This window comes from Calonectris borealis, chromosome 6 (assembly GCF_964195595.1).
Source record: "Calonectris borealis chromosome 6, bCalBor7.hap1.2, whole genome shotgun sequence".
In the NCBI taxonomy this organism is placed as follows: Eukaryota; Metazoa; Chordata; class Aves; order Procellariiformes; family Procellariidae; genus Calonectris; species Calonectris borealis.
The window spans coordinates 8,965,054-8,980,289 of NC_134317.1; the positions used below are offsets into that span (position 1 = coordinate 8,965,054).

General features: G+C 42.2%; 1 protein-coding gene across 1 annotated transcript in view; it reads right to left on the reverse strand.

Moving 5' to 3' along the window:
- The window catches only part of GPR39 (G protein-coupled receptor 39), an 81,862-nt gene extending 67,781 nt beyond the window's left edge, over positions 1 to 14,081 (reverse strand). Inside the window, exon 1 of the mRNA XM_075152768.1 lies at positions 13,214 to 14,081. Coding sequence (XP_075008869.1) covers positions 13,214 to 14,081 — 868 coding nt within the window. The remainder of the gene's footprint in view (positions 1 to 13,213) is intronic.
- Between the last annotated feature and the right edge of the window lie 1,155 nt (positions 14,082 to 15,236).

Below are 15,236 nucleotides of genomic sequence, written 5' to 3' on the forward strand. Positions count from 1 at the left end.
GAGCAAGGCACACAGGTGCCAGGTCCGAGAGAGGAGCATTTCTGCCCGATTTCCATTTCCAACCAGAAACGTCAGTGCTTTGTGGAAGGCTTACAAGAGTCCACTGTGGCTCCTTGACACCATCCATGCAGTGTGGGGAAGCTGCCTTCCTCCTGACATTTTAACAAATTTGGGAGCAATTCTTCACTTTGATTGTTAAAGACTAAAACCAAAGCAACCATAATCAATTACAGCGCCAAGGCCCAGGAGGAAATTTAAAAACCAGCTTTCAAGGTCAGGGTTTCAGTGGAAATAGATCCTTGCTGACAATCGGCAGAGCTTCCCTGAGCTTAGCAGAGCTGACGGCTACATTTGCAGGACGACTGCACCCTGTATATTTTCACTGTATTGGAGCAGCAAATAGAACACATTTAGCTGATTCGCAGCACACAGAAGGGTTAACCTTAAATTTCATGACAGAAGTTAACCCAAATAAGGTCTGTGCTATTCAGTCTGAAGGGAAAAGAAATCAATTCTGGTTCCCGTGGGTAGGATTTCACCGCTTGATTAGAGAAAGAAATGAATCTTTAAAGTATACTTACAGGAAAGGTATTTGCCATTTGCATGAGAGATGGGAATGGCTGCATCCCAAGTTAATGAAATCAAGTCTTCTGTGCCTGTTTGAGGATTTCATCTATTTGAATTATGCAAATATCAAATATAACTTCATTGTATGAAACTTCAAAATGAGAATGCTATCCATACATCCAGGGAGGCCAAAATAGTACCTCCACTCCCCAAACTTAACATTGTTTCATTGAAGGCCAACAAGAGGTTATGATTTGGTCCTACAGCACTGCGTTCGAGCTGTGACAGTCAATTTAGACGACATTCCTGCCTGTCAGCAAATAAACATTAAGTCATTTTAAATTTCACTTCCATTTGATAAGGTTAAAGCAATTCTCTCTTGGAGATAGGGACTCAGAGGCAGGCTTTTAAATGCCAGTCATCGGGCACAAGGGACTGACAGCCACGTAGGTTGTGAAGGAGGGTATCAAGGCAGGCTGGCAGAGTGGATCTGCAGCAGGAAGAGGAGGAGCAGCACAGGTGGTATCTTGCCCTTGATTCAGAGACCAAAACACGCAGGAAATGGATCCTTAATTTACAGGCAGAGACCCATGTATGCACCAAACTGTGTGGTCCCAGGCCAGCTTTCTGAAAATCTCCTTTTGGCAACAGGTATTTGCCGAGAAAATGTTCAGCTTGGGTAAGCTTGCTGGACCTTCTTTGCAAGTTCAGCACCTTCCCAAAGAAGGATACAAAGTCACGCAGTGCCACACCAAGGAGCAATAAACATAACCTCTTCCTTCCAATCCAGTGGAGATCTGGGCTTTATGACCAGAGACACACCTCCACTCCTGGCACGGGCAACTACATCATGGACTTGCAGAAATTATCACGTTCTCTACCCCAGAAACTGAACTAGTTTCGTCCAGCTCTCCATTTGGAAGGCTGTCCCTGAACATGTCCTTCTCATGATTAGAAATTTTCTCATTTCTGTCTGTACTCATTCATGGCCCCTATAGACCTATTAGTTCTTGTGCCAACGCCATCATTTAGATCAATGCAGAGAACATGGCAATATTTTGTAATATCAGAGCGTTTGCACTGCAGGACAATGTTTCCTAAATATGCTCTTTATAATAAAAAAGAATGCATTTAAATGTTGGCTTGGACCAGAAGACAAATAGAAAGGGGACATTTGAATTTCAAGGCGCTATCAAAAAGCTTTTTAGAATTCAGTAGACGTGTATATGAGCAGGAAGAGGAAAAGGGAAGGGAATCAAGACAATGGAAAGTTTCAATCTCCAGACATTAACTTTTAACAATGAACTCCCAAGGCTGCCTCCAAATACAGTAGGTGGGGAAAATCTTTTAAGAAAGGGCACAGGAGAAGCACTGAAAGAGGGAAGAGGTATACACTCACAAACCTCCACAGGCACAGAGATCAGATCTGCTCTGGCTTGGCTCAGAGACTGCTCCAACTGAGGGGTGACGGCCCTTTCTATCCACCAGACCAGCAGACAGCAGTTTCAGAACAACTCTCTCATTATGCTCTTCTGTTACTGTTTTTTTTTTTAATAGACCAAATTAGCAAATCCATACTCAGCATGGATTTAAAGCTCTGTAAATTCAGAGTTAACCAAGGGTACTACAACTTTCAGACTTAAGTCTCTAGCTGAAGAGGAAAATTTCTGCACGCTGGAGAGAAGGTCCTTGGCCTTACAACTGAAAAAAAGGCAGCTTCCTTGACGTAAGGCCTAACTTAAACAGGCTGGGCTCCCTAGGCAATTTCTAAAGATGCACAGCAAGACTGCTAAGCTTAACTCATTGCACAATGAGATCAGATTGATTGTTCCCAGAGTCACTCTGCATATGACTGTTCCTGAATCAGTTTTCAAGATTTTCAAACAAGGGTACAAACCAGATCTTCCTCTTTTCTAGTTACTCACTGCCCCAATGTACTTACAGACAACTCAAAGCCAGCCATATTCTTCATTTTGCTACATTAAACAATACAACTTCTTTAGCTTCTGTTTTAGCTTCTGTTAAAGGTTTGTCTCCCCATTCTCCAGTCATCTTAGTAGCCCTTTTCTCCAACCTCAACATGGGTAGTTAGACATCGCATTTTTTCAAAAGTTCAAGTTTAAAAAAAGATATATTTTAACCCATTATACTTCAGTAGCTAAGTTACCCCCACAGAATCATTGTCCAAGATTTTTAAAGGTATGTGTACATCTGCAAATACCAATAGATGCTTTTACCCATTTTGGCAGGAGTTGATGTCATCATTACTACCACTACAATTTAGGTATTTCAGCTGTCAAGACAAAAAGGTCACTTAAATGCCATCTTTTGAACACCTGTGACACAATCCATTCCATCCACTTTAGACCTGCATTTCTTTCAACTTATCAGAAACATCTGTTGAATAAACTTGTGACAGCAAGTTGGAAGGCTTTTAGCAATTTCACTGTCTGAAGGGCAAGGGCAAACTTGACCAGCGTGCTTGCTTTTGACTTCTGTTTGTCCTTCACCATACCACATTAGTTCTTATCTAATGGTTAAAAACCTGACATGTTAATGACACAATAAAGACTGTTTGAATCTCCGTGTACCTTATTGCTGAGGTACTGCGATCTTTAGTTACCTTAAAAGTTTAATTCTGATTGTTGGCTCCGTCATAGCAGTTTCAAGAGCTTCTCTTCTACAGATATCCTTAAGCATTACTAAGAGACTCAGTGAGGACGTTCATTCTTAATGCCTTTAAGAGACAAATTTAAGTTCAGTTTTATTTTCAAAATCAGAGAGCTCAAAAGTTGTCTTTATTGGAGAGACAGAATGTAAGGCACAGGAAGAAAAAAATCAGCAAATACTGGAACTGATCAAACAAGACACATTTTCACACACACAGAGAAATAAAAACCACACCCAGTAATGAATATATTTTTTTCTTGAAAAGTTCATGGTTGGGGGGGGCAGGGAGGTGTAGGAAAAAAAACAAACTTTGAGGAAGAATATTTTAGTTATTTTTTTCTTGTCCAATCAAACTTTTTGTTATATTGTCTTAAAAAGCTCATGTTCCTGTACCTGGCTGAAGGCAGACTGATTACTTGACTATTTTGGCATATATAGAAAGTTTCAGATTAAGAGCAGACATATTCGGACAGATCTAGGACTCATCTGTCCATTAATTTCTCTCCGTGATGATCCCACATAGACATCTGCGGGAGAAGGAACAAGCGTAGAGGGATTTTCCTGTATTATTCACACCGCGTTTCTGGCACTCAGCAATATCCGGACTTTCTAAAGTGGAGATTATATCTTGTTCTTGACAGCACTATCCTTCAAGGTTATATTTAATCTCTTTTGGAGCCCACTTTCACATTTGGCCTCTACAACAGTAAGTTTCACAATTTACATTTTACACTTTCTGGAAAAAGTGCTAGAATAATTGTAGTAACTGCAATTTAATAGAGGGGTACACATATACTGAACTCCAGGGATTTTTCTAGGAAGGAGCAATCAGGACAGTCTTCTAATATTTCTTCAAATCAAAATCACCTTCAGCAGCACCATGCTAGATATACCACTAAAACAAAAGACTTAGCGTGAGGCAGACCCTCCTTTAGCTATGTAAGACAACCATTACATTCAACAAAATGCAAGCTGGCAATATTATATGGAGGAGCAAAGCAAGGTGGATTTGCAGAAATGCTGTATGAACAGGGTCAAAGTATTTAGATTACTCTCTGAAAGGGGCTGTATCTGAGTTCTTTTGCAGGTTTCAGCTAGAGAAAGGAGCAGAACGGCTTCCTGAATATCAGTGCAGATGTTACCTAATAAAACATGAGAAAAGAAAGCCATTTATGCTGAGTTAGGACAAGGATGGATAGCTAAGCAATGTCATCTTCTTTAATGCACCTCTCTGTCTGGGTTTCTTTATACTCATGAGTAAAGTTTAGTTTCCTGGTAATTATTACATATATGCACCTGTTCACAGGTGGATGTCAAGTGGTTTTTGACTGCTCACGTTTACAAGCATACACTTGCTGTCAGAGAGATCCCCAACTCTAACCCCAAAAGCTGCACTTTCAACTTTTTCAAATACCTTCTTTTAAAAATTCATAAAAACAAACATAGTAAGTGCTTTTAAGAGAGACTTAAATGCAGCAACCACAGGCCTAAAAACAGCTTAAGGGGAAAGAAGAAAAGTTAGCTCATAACAATACCAGCCCTCTTTCTCAGTTTCAACTTTCCTTGTAAGTCACTATTTATACGATTAAGAGGTTCTCGGCAGACTCATTTAATGCATAATATTTTGACCTTGATATTACTTACACATCCACAACAGAGATCAGAAGGATAACTGCCTTCTCACTTAAGTGAGAAACTGCTTTCTCACTTAAGGCTGGCATCTAGCAGCATAAACATGCTTATGATGCCCTCAAAAAAGGCTAAAAAAGTGCTACAGCACATTGTGCCAAAATGTAAGTTGAAATCTTAACTGTTTATATTCAATGGAAAACATAATTTTAAAATTCCTTCTTACTAGGTTTTCAAATGTACTACCTATCCAGTAAAATTATAGATTTAGGAACTCACAATAATGAAAGGGAAAAAAATAATCTTTAACCTAATGGTTGGCAGTTGGTTGGTTCTCAGTTTCTAACACAAATGTTGCCTTTAGGAAACCAAGAAGTTATGTAGGATAAAATGGAAAGCTTCACTTTACTAACAAATGCTCAGATATTAAAGCTCTCTTCTATTAAAATTCACAGGCTAGCAATCATTGTTTAAAGATAATGGTCTTAACATCAGCTAGGAAAACAAAAGATTTAATTTTGTGAAATGCAGTATAATTGGAATATGAAACAATAGAGGAATAGATAATGCATTTAGTTTTCACAGGTGAAGACTTCAATAAATCATCTGTGAACTTGCCACAAATGAGTCCTGTCTACTGAAACTGGGGAGTTGCAAGAGCAATCTGCATTTGAAATGGTGTCTGGCTCAGAAGAGATAGCAAGAAAACAGAGAGAAATTGGAAAATTAATGCTCAAGACAATAGTCTCTTGACCAAAGAATGAGGGCAGTAGACCAAAACTGATGGGACAGCGTTACGTAATGTAGGGCTGCTGTATTCTATCTGAGGGCTATCTCCCTCAACTCATTTCATACCTGGAGCAACATCTGTATTTCTCCACTTTGATGGAAATAAATCTTCCTGCTTTCTTATCCACTATTTGAAGAAAGAGACAGCTTCCAAGGCTTCTACTTGTAAGAAAACATGCCCTAGAGAGGGTTTGCCATGATACAGATTGTTTTTCAGAAGCTGAGATGACACAGCCAGACCTCAGCTCCCCAAAGGCAGCAGCCCCCTGCCTGTTTCTTGGCTTACGCCGCCACAGCGAGGGATGTTGCCTGCACTTTCCTCCTTTCTTCTCTTAGCGTATACCTCGGGGTAGAGGAATAACCAAGAGCTGATAGGTTTATTATCTACAGCTTGTAAAAGAGAGAGAGAGAGATTAGTAATACTAAGTTTAAGGCCAACACTGGTAACTGTCTTTAATGAGGCTTAAAGACTTTGGGCAGAGGCAAGTATAGGGCAGAAGTACTTAGGAAATCTCAGCTGTCCACTTAGTCTCTGGACAACACAGATGATAGAGCATGAAGAAGTGGAAAGACACTTGTGCTTCCTGTGCCACAGGATGAGCTTGGCTGATGCAGCGTGCCAACACCTATAGCTCACTATCAGACCAGACGAAATACTAGTTTTCTTGTAGAAATCCACTGAAAGACAAAAGCATGGCCGCGATTTTCACTAAGCACCGGTAAAGCACTCATTGTCCTTGTGGGCTTCTCGTGCACAGAAGCAAAGACAGTAGTCATATGTTCCCAGAGACCGTATCTGCCAGGATATCACAGGTAGAGAATTATGTGGATAACACTAGTGGTGAATTTGGTTTTCTGACTACAATATTTGCAGGGTTAGGTTGGTTTTAAAGCTGTAGACTTTTCACGTTGAAGCAATTTTTAAGTGGTCTAATGCAAAGTGTAATCACACATTGATTTTTCCATTAAAACTACAAAAGTCTTAAATACCCTGGGGGTGCTGGCCTCAATTAGTCCCTATTCTTCCATTCTTTTTCTCTCTGTATCATTTTGCCATCCCTCGGCGTAGGAGGAAAGGAAGACTGTCTACTTAAGCAACAAGCACAATCTTCTATTACATGAGTCCAGTTAAAAGCAGCAGCAGATAAATTGCTTTCTGTACAATAGGGAGGAAAATTATGCTGGTTTCTGCTTATGTTCATTTTTAAATTACAGTGTGGGAAAACTGAACATACAGATATCTTGATTTTGGAAGTTTGCTTTGAGTCTATTTTACTGTGGCTATGTATTTTTTTTAAAACCAATAGAAGTCCCACAGCTCTTCAGAGGAGGTTGTTTATACACAATTGCCCCAAGAAGCCATAATCCCTGAATGCAGCCTTTGCATTGTCATCTGTTGAATAGCTGAGCTTTAGTTTTGTGCTACCACCATTCAGTAGCATTGATCGGTTTTGCCGTTGACACCAGGTTAATACTTTTGCAGAGAAGAGGAAAGCAAATTTTACTGAACACCAGTAGGTAAATCCTTTGCTTTTATCTCTTTTCCAGAAAGCAGCACCTAAAAGAAAAATCTTACTAGTGACAGAGGATGGGTGTCCCATTCAACTGAATGGCCAGACCCCGGTCTGTGGTCTAAGTGTTTCACGTTCCCCACTCAGCCCCTGCTACCCATTTCAGTGCATTTAGTCTCCTACTTCTGTCATTTGAAGCCCTGCTCAGGGAAATATGTGGATGGAGACACCATATAAAACACAGAGATGAAAATCATATACAGCCTACAACATACTTATTTTCAGGCACCTCTCCAACAAAGTCTCTGAAGAAAGGCAGCTGAGTGGAATGATTAAAGAAATGAACCAAGAGGAGTCAATGAAGCTGAGTTTAAAGAACATGGGCTGAGGCTGTGTTCTGGAATCTAATCAGTTAGGTTATTCTTTCAATTTTTGTCCTATCCCCAAGCTTTACCTTTTTCAGTACGGAAAAAAAACAGCCAATTTCCAGCCTGTGAAGAAGCATCTAATTTTCCCGTAACAGAAGTCCTACCATTGTCAAGTTATACTGTGCCTGAGTCATCTCTAGATGACAACCACATATTTTTCACAACCACTTGAAGTAATCTGCCTCCTGAAAACCTATTTGCCAAGCGTGTTACGAAATACATTTCCTTTATTCTGAGCAAAATATTAATCTGCCAGCAGATTATGGGGGAAAAAAATGGTGCTCCGTCTTAAGTTCTAAGAGGTCTTTTTAATTTCTGACTTAAAGTTTTACCTAGATTTAGCTTATGGCCAAGTACAGCTGTGCCCATGGTGTTTAGAGTGGCATTTGGTATTGTTATAGAGTAGCCTGGCACCGTTTTAACGGTCACCACCAAAAAAGTGGCAGGAGACGGGCCAGGCAGCCCAGCAGATAGGGCAGTAGCACAAGATCCAGCAGATGCATTTGTGACTCTCCATAGTATTTGTGGCCTTGGTCAGGTCACTGTTTTCTTTCTGTCTAGCTTTTCCAGCCCTTCCCTTTTGCCCATTTTATTTGGATTTAAAGACAGGGACTCTGTGTCCTTCTACAGCACTTACCAGAGTCCCAGTAAAGCCTCTAGCTGCTATTGCTCTGTAAAGCAGACCAGACCTGAAGCTACCTGTACCATACCACATCACAAGAAACCACTACTGCTACTGTCTTCAGGATGACACACAGTGTATTTGACATAGTTAAGCGTTAGACCAAAGGAAAATAAAAAAAAAAAAACCACCACCACCACACTGCCTTTCTCAGATGGAGGCACTGCCTTAGATTATGATAAGCAATTCCCTTCCCTGCTCATTAAAGAAGCTGTAGGATATTTGCTGTCCAGGCATGTAGGTAAAATTCGTCTTGCATCAGAAGGTCCCAAAGCAGAAAAGCTGCAGTTCTGTAAGTGATGGGAAAGAGACAGCAGAGAGAATTATCTGCCTCACTTGGCCTGGGGGAGCTGGTGGGGCCAGGCTGGTAGCAGCAGGGTCCCCAGTTAGGTAGGTCCAGCTGCAGCTCTGGCTGTTGCCAACTGTTGCAGCTACAGCAGTGGTTTAGTGCATCTACCTCAACACCTTCATAGTAGCCAGATTACTTTGATATTTCTCTTTTCTGGAAGGAAGAGCTCGAGATGGATGGACGTTTCATCACGGTCAGGAGACAGAAAAGCGCTGCCCAGATACTGGCTGGCAAACGGCAAAGCACCCACAGTGCCTAGCCCCACACAGTGGGACCCCTCTGCTGTGCAAATACAAGAGTATTGCTCCAAAGCAATGTGTATACAAAGTGTATACAAAGAAAAGCAGAGGATGTAGCAACTCTAAAGGACTTTTTTATTTCAACATATTTACTGTGGTAGGCTTGAGGCTGCTTTATACAAAATAATTAAGGCTTTTAGCAGAAGCACAAACCTGAAGCTGCCAAGGGAAATATCACAAAAGCTTTAGAAGCAATAAATTTTTCATCTTGGATAATCAAAACTCAGTTCATTGTAAAGTACAAGTTCAGGTCAGAAAGATCTGCTCTGATGACAAACCATACTGCTTTTGTATAAATGTGGCTTTATATTATTGACCAGATTAAGAAGGATGTAGCCATGGCCAGTGAGCAGGCACTGCTGGCATGGAGCTGCTGGTGCCGAAGCCCACCCCACCAGCAGCTTGCATGGAGGCTTGTCCCACACTGCTCCCCTTTCCCAGTGAGCAGGCCACCTGTTAACATTTCCTAAAGATTTTTAACTTACATAGTTTCAGCTATGAAAGTGCCTTCTTTTTTTAACATTTGTAATTATTGCACTAGCTGGATCTCTCTTTTACAGGACCTTTCCACTACATTCTCCTTCTTTGTTTGCTATAACCCAGTTATAATATATATAATAATACATATAAGTCTCCAAATTCACCCTTTCTTAAGAGCTCACTGCTACAGTGGCAGGGGCCTAAGCTCAGGTGTTGGAGCAGCAAGAGGTCCCCAGCGGCACCTCGTGACCATTTAGGTAGCCCTCTGATCAGTGCCCTGCCCTTTACAGCCACAGGAGAAAGACGAGATCAAGCAGCCACAAAGACTGAATCAATCCCTCTTGGGGTGGGCCAAGCATTAGGAGGTTTTAAATACTGTTAAAAGCTTGCATTTCATCAAACTGCCATCAGCCAAGTATTTTCATAAGCACTATAGCTATCCAGTTTCTGCTGCTGGGAATGGAGAAACTTTTATTACCAAATGCTGCCATGAACCACTCAAAAAATTAAGTTCGGCTATATTTTTCCTGCTATTCATGACAGGCCACACTCATCCAGATCCATGTAGCCCTTCACTAGAAGAAGTGAAGAACAACACTACAAGAAAGATCTGCTAGGCTGACACGAACAAAGCTGCTTTAAGAGCAACAAATATAGGTAACCCACACGGTGTCAACCAGTCTGATCTATGCTGCTCATATGGATGGGCTGACCCACTGGAGGCAGTGGAGTTTTACCACATGACTCAGAAGATGATTAAATAAATCTCACACACAGAGATTGTGGGAAGTATGCCCCAGTCTATCCAAAAGCACAAAATGCCTGATTTCAGGAGCAGGAGCATTAAGCAGAGACTTACACGTGCTACCATGTTTTTCTTGAAGCCAACAGCAATAGTGGGAAGGAAGTTGGAAGGAATAGCACTGCACAGCCTACTTTATAAAAACAGAAGTGATTTTCTCCAAAATACAGGGACAAATTTGCATTCCTCCACGGGGGCAAATCTACCAAAATTCAAGCTGAACAGCCCCTGGAAGTAACCCCTCCCCAACACCAGGCGTAGAGTTGTTATCGCAGCCACTGGGCCAGTCCCTGCTCTCCACCATGAGTGTAGCAAGGTAGCCAGAAACAAAAGGAACTGACATCTCTATATCAAGGACTTCAAATCTCCAACCAGACCGTCTGGGCTTTAAGCTGAAATATTTGAACCTTGCAGCCACTTTCCTTGGACAAAAGCTCTTCCCCACGTGAGCTCAGCCTGCCCAGCACGGTGGTGCTCTCCTTGCTTGGCCCCTTGTCACCTTCCTCCTCCATCACAGCAGTGGGGTCACCCCATCTGGAGCCCATCCTGCAAGCATCAATATTACCTACAGCAAGTAGTCCTTCCCTTCCAACATTTACAATTCATTTCGTGAATTTTCTGAAGTGCCACACAATAACGTGACACTAAAAAAGCGTTAGTTCCTTCTTGTGTCTCCTTCTACTTAGCTTTTTCTCATCGTCAGGAGATTTATGAATTTAATCTCTGTTTTATAGAACTTATCACTTTTAACAACTAGAAGAAGAAAATGCTAAATTGTTTTTATTGCTGTTAGATGTTCAAAGACATTATGCTATATACTGTCATTTACATTTCACATTAAAAGTGAAATATGTTGGGAATGCGCAAGTATTTGTTTTAATTTGACCCATCTGTTAAATGAAAAACAAAGAGGACTTCTAAATCACTATATTTAAATTCAGCGATTTGTAAACAATTTATATGTTCATTTCTTCTGGGTTAAAACTGCCCTAAAGCATCACTCTTATGAAATCTCCAAATTAAATTGCTTTGCATTGTTCTCAGGGATGCGGGCCACAGTTTCTTCCTCCTCAGTTTATTAATTTATTTCCCAACTCAAGTAAATTAGCAAGACTCATATTAAGAGTCTTTGCCACTAAAATAATTTTAGGGAATTCACGGAAGTATCTACTGGCTCCAGAAAGCTGAGACCACAGAGAAAGCACCAGATACTGGGGGTAAATTCTCTTAAGATAAAGGACAAGCCAATCACTTTCATTTAGCTTTTTAACACTTCTGCAAGCAGCACTAGGTCTGCCCTATTCCATTCTAGACCATTGCCAAGCAAAAACAATAATCAAGGAGGGGAAGAAAAGCCATGGCAATTTACCTTCATCTCTTAACCTAGCTAGAACTTGCTACAGGATTTGCATCTTAGGCTGGGCTTTAATGTAGCTGTGGATGGTAATTTACAAGGGGAGAGAGATCCAGAGACATTTAAGGATCCCACAGTGGCACTTAAAGAGCAGTCTTATCTCTTTTTCTGCTTTGTGCAACATGCTGTATTTAGCATTAGCTGCTAAGCCTCTACCCCAGAAATCAGTACTTTTGGTGGAGTAAGGATACTGAGCGCCCTTTTAATCACCCAGATACGCGGCCTGTCGTCCCAGACTAACGGACACCTTGCGCAAGGAGATGATTTCTTCATTAGATGTACACCCTGAGCATGAGGAAGAGCTCTGTACATCCTGGAGTATCACACTTCCCATTTGAAGCCTTTGAACCTCTCTGCTGGTACAGTGTGCAGCTCCACCCTTTCCCCAAACCTTTCAGTCATGTGCCTTGTCTGTATGACAGGTTTTCACCATGTTCCCAACTCTAATACAGGTGCAGCGTAAAAGGAGCTGGGTACACCCTGGGCTCTTTATCCTGCAGCTTCACGTCCCAACCATAGACTATGGCAAAAGCAGGACTAGCTGAGGAAGCAGAGAATGCTCAAAAAAAAAAAAAAAAAAAAAAAAAAGTACTTAAAGCTGTAGAACTGGACAGACCCACGAGTTTCAATTCCCCCTCTGCAATATCAAGCAGAGCACCAAAAAGCAACACAGAATACTAGGTCTACTGTGCATTCATACTCTAGATGGTTCATTTATTATATCCAGTATCATGTTAAGCAACCCAACAAAACAGGAACTAGCAGTAATTCAGCCAGGGCATGATTAAGGGTGCCTGTAAGAGTATCAACAAACGTGGAGACTACATGGATCACAGCCCGGAAAGATTCCAAGTTGGGGAAATGACAGCTTGATTAGTTTTTGTCTGACAAATGTGGCAAGAGAGATCAGAATCAAACATAATTCCAAGGTTATAGGCCTTCAAATAAAACCAGGAAAAAAAATTCAAAGAGGGCAACAGCAATTTGCAAGACCAAATCAACTCTCCAGTCCGGCTTTCTTAACACTCGGATGCAACACAGCCACAACTGCCGAGGCTAAATAAGTACCCTCCAGGGAGCATCTTGAATTAACAGGGACATGCCTTCGGAGTGGGACAAGCTTCAGATCTTGCAAGACAGTCTTCCCTCCCATCAAGAGCCTTACTAAACATGCACATATTTGTAATTTAATGGGAAAACATGCAAGTAGAGCTACTTTATATCCAGGCAACTGTTGCCTATTGCTATCCCAAAGGTCAAGCAGCAACACCCTGTTACCCATATTGCTGCATGTAGGCATGCAGTATAATCAAACAACATAAATAGCAGAGAGTAAATGGATTTTTCCTTCTTCCCTCCCACCTGTTCTAACAATAGGAGTTGTTAGAGCGAGTCAAAAACACGCAGGGAAATCACGTTTCTTAAAATATATCATCGCAACCAAAAGTATCCCTCTCCCTCATTTTGCACCAGTTTCAAACCATATATCCCCCATTTGGGGGAACTTGGTGAGATAAAATGGAGGCTTCTGGGTTTCCTTCCCGTGTGGAAAGGGGGCAGGGGAGAGGAGGCGGAGTAGGACAGGGCTCTTACCCAGGAATAAAATGATCTGTCGCCGGGAGCTCTTGGCCTCTGAGCTCTCACTTTTTCTTAGGTACTGCTCCTGGTGTCTTAGTCCACCCTTCACTGCCACAGTTCCTTCCTTGTGGATCATCAGGGTTTTCATCATGCTGCGGCACATGAAGGTGACAGATCCCAGCACTATAATGTACACAGCAAAGGCACTGAAGATGCTGGCCTGAAAGACAGGCCACTTGGAGGAGAGGTTGGTACAGATGGTCATATTGTACTTCAGCTCAGGGGGGTGATGCCTGGGCATAGGCTTGGTGCAGGCAGTCTTGCCTTGGTAGCCCTCGATGGTTTCCAGGGGATATTCTGTGCCCATGGCAAAGAGCAGGGGTAGAGCCACTACGACAGATGTACCCCAGACAAAGGCAATGAGCAGCTTCACCGTGCGGGGTCCAGAGACTGCCTTGAACTTGAAGGGGTGGCAGATAGCCACGTACCTCTCAAAGCTGAGGGTGGCCACATGCAGCACAGTGGCATAACTGCAGGCTTCAAAGAGGAAGTAGTAGAGCTTGCAAGCCATGTTGCCGTTGGGGGTGGAAAAGGGGCTCCAGATGGCACTGAAGAACTCCATGGGCATGCCCAGCAGGATGACCAGCAGATCAGAGCAGGCCAGGCTCACCATGTGGTCCGTGACCTCCTTCTGCAGGTAACCTTTCTTCTGCAGGATCCTGGTGGTCTTGATGGTGATGCTGTTGCCCAAGATGCCCGCAACAAGGATACAGACATACACTGAGGCCAAAGTGATCTTGATCCCAATAGACACCTCAAACTCAGAGATATGGCTGTGGTCAATGAGATGAGAACAGTTTGAACGGGATGTTTGTCCTGCCATGAGTAGCCCCCAGGGCGGGGGGGAGGCAGGAAGAGCCTTCCTGCCCTCTCTGACGTTCAAATTCACAGCAAATAGAGCCTTTCTCGCTTTGCCCCTCTGACCGAGATGCACAGGTCAGAGCAGTCAGGTACAACAAACGAGTCTCAACTAGCCACACCTATGGGTTTTGTTAGCAACAGCCACTGAGTCAATAAGCCGAGTAGGAAAGTGTTTCAGCTCTTACCTATCTTTATGGCAAACTCCTCTTGCTCCTTTTGGATTTTCCTGCTCTTTTCTCTACTGAGTGAAGCTGCCGTTTTCCAGCCCTTTGCAGTGTGAACTGCTCTCCTTTCAACGCTTGCCTCTTCCTCTGCAAGCAAAGGCAGCTTTTGGTCCTGGCCCCAGCAGAAGGAAGTCAGAGTTTCTGTGTGGTTATCGCTGCTCTGTTAACCATTAACCTAAATCTTGGCTATCCCTAGTCACTGGCAGCAAAGCAGGTTTAGGGAAAAAAAAAAAAAAAAAAGAAAACCACCCAAGTCTGAATTCACTTCCTGTAATTGGAGCTCCTTCTCAGGGACAGAAAGAGGTGTTTCTCCTAAAGCTGTTAGACTGGTGGGGTCAGGCTGAATGTGTGAACAGGTGCTGAAGAAAAAGTATCTGCTCATGAGTTTAACATTAACTGGGCTTCAGACTTTACTTCTGTATGCGCTAGTGCCAACATGCTTCACTACTTTACATTTCCTTTAATGAAGACCTTGGCGTCTGCCGCAGCAGTGTTTGTTACGCAGTTTGTGCAGCCACAGACTGATTTACATCAACAGGAGGTTCTGGTTTTTAGTTGCTGCTAATGAACTGGTAGCTTCTTAAAATAACTGTTTAGACTGTAAAGAGTCTTCTCAGAAGTTATAAAATAAGCTGAACTCTAGATTTAGACACGTTGATTGTCTTCCTTTAAATTTCCATCTTCTCATGTTAGATAACAAAAATAATGAAGTTAGTAATCCCAATCATGCCCATGCTTTCAAATAATCCGGACTAGCAGGGTATGAAAATGTACTTCCCCCTCCTGTGTCTCACCCCAGGGGGAATGAATTTAATGCACTCTTTAGTCATAGCACTGAAGGCTCCCAAGGTAACCCCTGGAAACATTTAAGTAGAGGGTGTGTATATGGACTA